General features: G+C 30.5%; 1 protein-coding gene across 5 annotated transcripts in view; it reads right to left on the bottom strand.

Moving 5' to 3' along the window:
• The window catches only part of LOC127064218 (TOX high mobility group box family member 3-like), a 203,256-nt gene that overhangs the window by 122,085 nt on the left and 71,171 nt on the right, over positions 1-10,000 (bottom strand). The window contains exon 1 of one of the 5 annotated variants that reach the window (XM_050994937.1): positions 3,592-3,750. The exons of the other annotated variants lie outside the window; for them this stretch is intronic. Coding sequence (XP_050850894.1) covers positions 3,592-3,666 — 75 coding nt within the window. The 5' untranslated portion in view covers positions 3,667-3,750. Of the gene's footprint in view, positions 1-3,591; positions 3,751-10,000 lie in introns of those variants that run through there. 5 annotated transcript variants of the gene reach the window in all.

Here is a 10,000-nt window from a genome sequence, read left to right as displayed (position 1 = left end):
AGAGACAGAGAAAGAGAGAGAGAGAGAGAGAATAAAAAGAGAGAGAGAGAGAGAGAGGGAGATGCGGAGTTCTAACTAAACGTCCAACTTAAATGAGTTCGATGAAACTTGGCTATGGCAGATAATAGGTTTGCGCGGTTGCGCGGAAATCGCATTAAACTTTTATTCGAATCGCGATTTAACCGTACGTTGGGCCTCCTCCCCTTCCAACCCATCCACTCCCACCCTCTCCCTTCCAACTCGGCACCCAACCGCGACTTTTAACTTTTTGTCTTAAATCTGAAATTTTGCGGATACTTTTTTCCCTTTCTTCTGTCCTTCTTCTTCTTCTTCTTTTTTTCCTTTTTTTTTAATTTTGATTTTTTTCTTTTTTTTTTTTCGAGCTTGCACGACCACTTTGACAACCCCATTAATCGAGAAACACGTAACGTGTAACCCATGGTGCGGTCATACATTGTTGTTTTTTTTTTGCTTTCTTTCTTTATCGAGCGGACGGGTCTGCTTTTATTTATTTATTTATTTATTTATTTATTTATTTTTTTTTTAATCGTTGAAATTATCTCATCGTTTAATAATTAAGGTAAGTTTCTTATACATACATAGTTACTTATTTATCTTAATTGTTGATCCTTAAATAAATTGCGTATATCTAAATGAAGATATGTTTTATCTTAAAATATATTCGTAGTAAAATATTATTGACTTCTTTTTTTCCTCCTTCCATAATAAATATCTTATTTAATGGTGGACATTACGTTTCACATAATCATATTCCATTAGATAACTTAATCGTTGATCGTTAAATAAATTTTGTATACCTAAATCAAGATACGTTTTATCTTAAAATATATTTTGCAATAAAATATTATCGACTTCTTCTTTTTTTCTTTTCTTTCTTTCCTTCTTTCCTTTCGTAACAAATACTTTATTTAACTGTACGCATTACATTTTACGTATTCACATTTGCATTAGATATCTTAATCCTTGTGATCGTTAAACGAATTTTCTACAATTAAATCGTTATACGTTTTATTATGTAATATATTTTCAATTATATTATTGAATTAATTTTTCTCAGTGTAACATTAACGATCCTGAGACGTACTTAGGATCGCGAGATTACGACGCAAATAATAACGATATAAATACGAGGGGTGAAAAATTAAATTAACGGGGTGGAAAGAGAGAAAGGTGGTACGTGGGGAAAAAAAAAAAATCTCGTTTCAACTTTTCGCTGAACTTTAAGAGAATGATTTCATTATATTTTTTTTTTCCTTCTTCTTCCTTTCTCTGTCTCTTGTCATTTTTATTTTTTTATCTTTTTTTTTTTTTTTTTTTTTTTTTGGAAAGAATCGAAAAAATCAGAAAGAAAATTGAGTTGAAGAGTTGTACACGTTGGAACAAAAGTTTCTAGGTTTATTTCTAAGGTTATTTGAAAAATTTATTGGTCAGTTCTTTGCGAGACGTTTTCGCTAGTTTTACTTTCTCTTATCGGATTGTCAAACTACGATACGAGCCTAGAAAATTTTTTTCTTCCTTTTTATGCTTTCAATATCAAAAAAGAAAAAAAAAAGAATTGTCTAAAATATCTAGAAAAAAAAAGTCAATTGATTTTTTAAAGTACACGACGAAACTGTTTAGACTCTGCCTGCATTTAATGTAAGTTAATATTACATTACGTGATGTAGCATACGTTACTGTAAACCTTACAAAAATAGATGAATAAATAAATAAATAAATAAATAAATAAATAAATAAATGATTAACGCATGTACGAGTTGATTATATTTAAAACGAAATTCTATTTCATAACGTCGTTTCGAGAATCAATTATGAAAAAAACGACCAGCGCTTAAAAGTTCGATACAAATAAATAAATAAATAAATAAATAAATAAATTAATTAATTAATTAATCAATATATTTATATAATAATCAAATCATTGAAAAGAAAAAGAAAAAAGAAATAACACAACAAAATAATAATATATCCAATACATAATCGATTATATCATTACGTAATCAGATAGATTTTTAAGAAATAAAATATTGGTTTAATATTTCTATTTGTACGTTTCGCAGTATCTTCGACGAGTCCCACGTAGAGAAATGTTTTTTCGTATAACAACAAGAAAGCGAAAGACATAGAACGAACGAAAAATATGTTTATACGACCTTAAATCATAACATTTGACTCCTATTATGCGTAGTTAGTTACGTATGTACGTACGTATACACATACATGTGTATAATATCTGTGTATTTATATATCTATATATGTTGGATAGATACGTAGTACCTATACGAATGTATGTTTTATATTGAAAACGATTTTCCTACCTATCTCTATCGCATATCCATGATATTTCGCGACGTAGATTAAATTGACATAGCATACAATAATATATCGCTATCTATCTATCTATCTATTTATTTCTTTCTCTCTCTCTCTCTCTCTATCTATTTATCTACATTCTACCGATATCCCGTAGAGTTTAACAATAGCATTTGCCATTATTATACTTTCACTTTGCGTGTAGAGCATAATAATATCGGATGTACGTAGGTACATACGTAGATATTACCAGTGAATATATTGAACAACGTTGATTCAAGGCTGTGATTGCAGCTGTTCGTGATTATAAAAATATGACAAATGATAGATACATAGATAGATAGATAGATAGATAGATAAATAGATAGATAGATAGATAGATAGATGGATGGACGGATGGATAGATATATGGACGGATATATATATAATACAAGGTCGATCAAAAGTTCCCAGGTGCGTCAAAAGTTTCTAAGTAATTTTAAATATCGATTTACTAATTTTTCGTAATATTTTACGCTTCTAGTTAATCTCATAGGTTTGCTAGTTAAGCTTGTAGTATTACTATCTGACAAAAAAAGGAGAAAGAGAGAGGGAGATATATTGGTTTAAAAAGTCTTGAAAAAAAGATTGATTAATAAAAAAGAAAAAGAAAGGATACGGAGAAACGTCCTAGAAACATTTCATTTATCCTGTATATGTTTGTTGGAACGCAAACGTACGATAAATAAATGATTTAAGTTAAACGACGTCGACGTCGACGTCGACGACTACGACGACGAGCAGAACTGGTTGGTAGTTTAAACTTAGCTTTTCATTTTCTTCGAATAACGTGAAAAACGTTGGCTTTATTATTCATTTCTACGTCTACGTTATTAAACGAAAGGAAATATTAATGAACGAGTTTCTTAGAAAGAAAAATTAAATGTAAAGTAGATCGAGATAGAAAAGGAAAGGAAAGAAAAGAAAAGAAAAGAAGAGAAAAGAAAATTAAAGAAATTAAATTAAATTAAATTAAATTAAATTAAATTAAATTAAATCAAATCAAATCGAATCGAATCGAATCGAATCGAATCGAATTGAATCAAATCGAATTAAATATATCGAGACGTAAATAAGGTATGTACATAATATGTATGTACGTACGTATTATCGGAGATACGAACGCATTAATCATCTTAGATCGCTAATAAAAAAAAAGAAAAAAAAGAATTAAATAAAAACAAAAATGATTTTTATCGTGAAAATTCTTCTTCTTACCTCTCTTTTCCAGCGTGTTTTAAATTCTCGAAAGGAAACCTGATTTTGCTCCATCAATTTCTTCAAATTTTTCATCGGCTCTATCACTCTTAACGCTTCCACTTCCAAAAGGAAACTGAATAAATTTTATATCCCTGTGTTTATTATACGTAACGTCTTTGTTGCGTGTAACTAATGTAAACACACACACACACATATATATATATATATATATTTACTACGTATATTCAACGCTCGCACCTTTGGAACAGTCATCGTTCTCTCTCTCTCTCTTTCTCTTTCTCTCTCTCTCTCTCGTTCTCTGTCTGTATTTGTCCTTTGTGTTTACACGGAAACGTCCTTACAAAGGTTAAAGGTATTTCGTCGTAGTAAAGAAAATTTCTTACGATAATATCTAAGAAATATTATTACGCGTTTATATAATATACATACAAATAATGGAGAACGGTCGGAAATTTCTAAATAATATTTTCAAAATAAATTTTTCCAAAATATTCTTTACGAATCACAATCTCATTCTTATTTCAATCTCATTCTCCGAAGATTAAGAGGAGTGTCATCGCACGGTCCGATTTATTCGATTTATTCGAATTACATTATTTATTTGCATCTCTTCTTCTGTTTCTTTTTTTTTTTACATGGCGAAACGACAAAGCGTTAAAGAATTTTTCAATCCACCTACGTAACTTTCGACACACCCTGCATTTTTTCTCTCCCTACGACTCTAAACGTATTATTACACAGACGTACACACATACACACACACATACACACAACACACGTATATACACACAAAGTAGTCTTTGTTTTATTTTGTTAAACTTTTTTCTGTCCTCTTCTATTTCTTTCTTTTCTCTTATTTCATTGTTTCGTTCCATCTTTTTCTTTCTTCTCGTCATCGATCAGTTTTCTAATTCTCCAACGACCGTCTATTACGTAGCAAAGTGAAAGAGGGCAAAGGGACAGAAAGAGGGAGAAAGAGAAAGAGAGAGAGAGAGAGAGAGAGAGAGAGAGAGAGAGAGAGGGAGAATATGAGAAAGAAAAAGAAAAAGATAGAGAGAGAGAGAGAGAGAGGAGACGCAATCTACTAGGAAGGGAGTACATTGTGTTTATAGGGAGGACCGTAAAATGAGTAGGAGGATGAGGAGGAAGAAGAGATGGAGGAGAAGGGTGCGGGAGAACGCAATAAAAACAGGGATGAGAATAAAAGGACGTAATGGAATTCGTAGCAGCCTTCCCTCTTCTTTTTCTTCTTTTTCTTTTTTCTCTTTTTTCTTTCTCTCTCTCTCTCTCTCTCTCTCTCTCTCTCTCTCTCTTTCTCTCTCTTCTTTTCTCTTTTTCTTCATCGTCCTCCTCCTCCTCCTCCTCCTCCTCTTCCTCTTCCTCTTCATCGCTTTTTTTTCTTTTTTCTTTATTTCTTCATTCGTCCCATCGAGCCTACGATAAACATCACTCCAATTTGGTATCATCCGAATGGACGCATTCGATATTTTTTTTTTTCTCTTTTATGGAAAGATACCAGATAAAAAACACACGCACAAAGAGAGAGAGAGAGAGAGAGAGAGAGAGAGAGGAAAGTTGGAAATATTAATAGAACTTATAAATTGATTATATCATTAATAATGAAGATATATTATATATTTTTTATTAATTTAGTATTGATATTATTTTAATATGAATATTTCGATATTAATTTAATTAATATCGAAAATATTAATTTACAAATCGATGATTGTTATTCCATCGATATTATCGATATTGATTGATATCAACGATCGATATTAACACGAGCGATAGTAATATAATCTTTTTTATTTGTAATTTTTTCCACCTAATCTTTCTTTTTCTTTTCTTTTTGTTTTTTTTTTTTTCTTTCCTTTTCTTCTTCTTTTTTTTTTGTCGTCGTCGTGATTTCTCTTCCGCCGCCGTAATAAATTTTTTACTCTTAATAAATACACACGCACACACACACACACAGACACAGACGCACATATACAGGGCGGGGCCAACAAGATTAATATTTAACAAGAAAATGGAGTTAAATATTTTCCTCTTTGTTTGTTTTTATTTCCTTTCGTTTTTTTTCCTTCTTCTATCGTAATAAATTTTTTCTCGTAGTATATACAGTGGAATGGGGTTAAAGGGGTGAAGGGGAAGAAGGGTGATGGGGGTGGACTCAAGATTAATATTAACAAGAAAATGGAATGAGATATATATTCGTTTTTTCATTCCTACTTTTTTTTTCTTTCCCTCTCCGTCTTTTTTCTCGTTTTTTCTTTCATAGTAACTTCAAAAAAAAAAAAAAAAAAAAGAAAAGAAAAGAAAAAGAAAAAACATTATTCTCTCTCGTAATAATGAACTTTAGAACGAGGCAGAAGTTTCTTTTGACGATTTTAAAAATCCTTTACTACATTTTTTCGAGAATCTTTTAGATTAACTTTCTTTCGTTCTTTTTTTTTTCTCTGATTATGGAACTTTTCTTTTGTTCCTTAAATCTGTATATATATATATATATATATATATATATATATATATATATCGATCTTGTCCGAATATAGTATAGCTTTTATCGATACTATTGTACATTGATATACTATAATAAGATCAATGTGAAAGACGAATAATCGTTATCCGAAGAATTTGTAATAACATGGCCTCTTTCGATCTCGATCAATGAAAACTCTAAGGTGAACCGGATCCACATTCGCCTTAATTATACGAGTACTTAAGTCTTAATGGCGAAACGAGTTATCGGTCGGAGTTAACATCCAGCTTAGTGGATTGATACCGACGGCAATAGAAAATGGTTAATACTATATATATATATATATATATATATATATATATATATAAAACATATATATATATATACCTTATACGAATGTTTCTTATCCCAAAGGGGGAACTTGATTTCATTACTTGCTAATTCGATTCTACGAGATATATAATTAGGAGGGATCGATCTCCTTCGAATTACACGGATTACGCTCGTCTCCTTTCATCTCTCTTTGTCCCTCTCTCTCTCTCTTTCTCTCTCTCTCTCTCTCTATTTATCTATCTATCTATCTATCTATCTATCTATCCTTCTCTTCTTAAGAAATCGCGAACCCTAAAACGATTGAACGATAAACCATTTTGTTCTAATTGCATAACGTAGCAAACTTAGAAATGATGCAATTAATTACATCGATACGTATACACGCACACATATCTTTCATGAATAGAATCTAAAAAAAATGTATTATTCATTTAAAACATTATATTAAAAATTGCGTTACATCATATACCTATATCATACGAATTATCATTAATTGTAACGATGGATAATACAAGGATATATCTATATATATAAAGAAATAAAAAATTGAAATAGTTCGTAAAACATTTAGATAGATTAAACGTCATCATAGTTGAAGCTTGTTCGCTTTAATTTTTTTTTCTTTTTTTCTTTATTTTTCTTTTTTTTTTTTTTATTTTACTCGAACAAAATGAAGAGCCGTTCTACAAGCCGTTTAATAATAGTCGAGTTTACTACTAGTTATCGATATCGATACGTGAGTTTCCACGATAACTTTTAATCATGTCAGATAACAAACAAGACTGGAACAAACAGATAATTCTCTATTTTTTTTTACTCTCTCTCTCTCTCTCTCTCTCTCTCTCTCTTCCTCTTCTTTTCTTCAACTTTCTTCTTCTCCTTCTTGTTCTTCGTGTTCTTTTCCTTTTTCATTTTCTCTTTTTTTTTTTTTTGTAATAACTTTGTAGCGAAACATTTTATATTTTCATTTAATCTTTTTTCTAATTTTTCTTTTTTTCTTTTCTTTCTTTTTTTTTTGACGAGAGAATAACGTCGACGTTATTTATACAAGATTGATTGTAAACGAATATGTATAACGAGTAACGAGTATTGAAAATCGGCCTAACGAGTTACATATGTAAACATATATATATATATATATATATATACATATATACATACATATATATATATTTCTCTCTTTCTCTTTTTGTGGACAAATGCGAAAGAAAAACATGTGTATGCGAAACACGCATGTTTCGTTCATTCATTCGTCACAATTGTTTTTTTTCTTCGTCGTGAGGTGGCGCAAAATTGGACGATATATTTCATATTTGCGTATTCAACATACGCACGTGGTCAATAATTCCTCGCAAATGTTCGATATTGCATTGGTCTACGAGAGAGAAAGAGAAAGAGAAAGAGAAAGAGAAAGAGAAAGAGAGAATACGGTAAATAATTTCCATGTTCACAATCGACGTACCTACTATCCAATAATTCGCGACGCGTTTAGAGCTTTACGACGCGTGTAACGTCGTAATCGATAGGTTACGCGTGCATTGAGTCACTATAAACTATCTCTATTCTAATATCTACGTACCTGCATAGATATTAGAGAGAAAATTTCGGCTCTTTTTTTTTTCTCTTGCTTCCTTCTTTTATTTATTTATTTTTTTTATTCTTTTTCTTCCTTTTTTTTCGTCTTTTTTTTTCTCTATCCATCGCATCATACTTCGCGAAGAACTATTAGAACGATTAACGATTACGTTTTTATTTCGATAGAACGATTGCATCACTTTTTTGTTGAATTTTGCATGTAAAATAAAAGCGAAGGAAAAAGAAGGAAAAGGTAAAAATCGTCGACTAATTAATTATTATATTATACATATTGCGCTTATTATAAATTCATTCTAATTAAACGCGTAATAATTAATATATATTAATATATATATATATATATTATATGTATCTTTTTGTAATATAAATGAAAATAAATTAATAAGATTCCGTTCGATGTTCAATAAACGCATATATTTGTAATACAAATAACATTTCTAAAGTATCGTCTCTTTTATTTTTGTATTTATTTATTTATTTATTTATTTATTTATTTATTTATTATTACTTTTATCATTATCATTATCATCATCATCATCGTCATCATTTTTCTTTTTAAATCTTTTTCAATTTAACATCAATGTTAATAACAGGAATAAATTTAGTTACTACCGCAATAATTCTGTTATCGTTTTATTTTCATTTCGCCGATTGATAAATTTCCTTTCCATCGTCATTCAAGTCCGTCGTTAAAGTACGATAAAGCGAATCGATCGAAAATTTACGAACTTTTGAATAACTAGAGATGACAATCGAGTATACAAAATACGAAATGAGGAAATACGGACGCTACAGACGTTACAGTCGAGAAGAGATAAGATTTTCGAGATGCAATTTTCTTTTCTTTTTCTTTCCTTTTCTTTTTTTTTTTTTTAGATCACACAACACTTAAATAAAAATAAATCTAAGAAAAAATTTTAGACTAAACGTAATTCGATGTTTTAAAATTATCTAGAAACATTCGGTACATCTACGAACTTTCTCGCTTTGTATATACATACATACATACATACAATCATAGAAACATACATAAATACAAACATACACACACGCACACACATACATATATCTACATATTTTTAAAGCTTTCGGATACGAGATAGATAGCTACTCTAAAAGGTAAAGTGAATGAGTTAGAAAGAGATACAGACACCGAGAGTAAGAGAGAATGAGAGTGAGAGTAAAAGAGAGAAAAAGAGAGAGAGAGAGAGAGAGAGAGAGAGAGAGAGAGAGAGAGAGAGAAGAGAAGAAAAAGAAAGAAAGAGAGAGAAAGAGAGAGACGAAGTATGTAGCGGATTTAAGAAGCGCAGATACTCCAAGTTCTATGATACTAATGCTTATTCAGTGCCGGCGAATGAATAATGGGCTGCTAGTGAAATACGCCAGGACATAAATATTGTATCTGGAGCGCTATATATTACCTGTATCGAATACATTATCCGCCGTGTTTCTCTGTTCTCCGTTCTGCTGGTTCTCCTATCTGATTGAGATTGTTGCCATGGGAATGGTCGAACTTGCTCATTTGTTTGCGTCGTGACGGCCATTTTCTGGTCACCACACTACTACCGTTCGAGAGATTCGTTACTCTCTCTCTTTCTCTCTCTTTCTGTCTCTTTTTCTTTCTCATTCTATCTCTCTCTCTCTCTCTTTCTCTCTCTCTCTCTCTGTCTTTCTTTCTGTATCTTCGTGGTGTTTATTTCGCGAAAGGAGATACGTTTAAAGTAAGTAAGTAAGTATATAAGTACTTACATAGTACTTAAGATTTGTGCATACACATATGTGTTCTTGTATGTATTAGATTACACGATAAACGTATTAGAAATAGTTAAATACTTGTTTAAGATTTTCTCGAGAAAAAAAAAATAAGATAAAATTTTCGTTCGACAGATTCGAAGAGAGCTAGTGGAAGATGTTATTCGTCGAAGAGTAAACAATCAACTGACTAATTCTGGACGAGTTCGATATATTCGTGATGTAAACAATGTATCGTATATA

Source organism: Vespula vulgaris, chromosome 5, assembly GCF_905475345.1.
Source record: "Vespula vulgaris chromosome 5, iyVesVulg1.1, whole genome shotgun sequence".
Classification (NCBI taxonomy): Eukaryota; Metazoa; Arthropoda; class Insecta; order Hymenoptera; family Vespidae; genus Vespula; species Vespula vulgaris.
The sequence above is the reverse complement of the archived record's forward strand: the minus strand, read 5'-3'. Positions and strand labels throughout refer to the sequence as shown.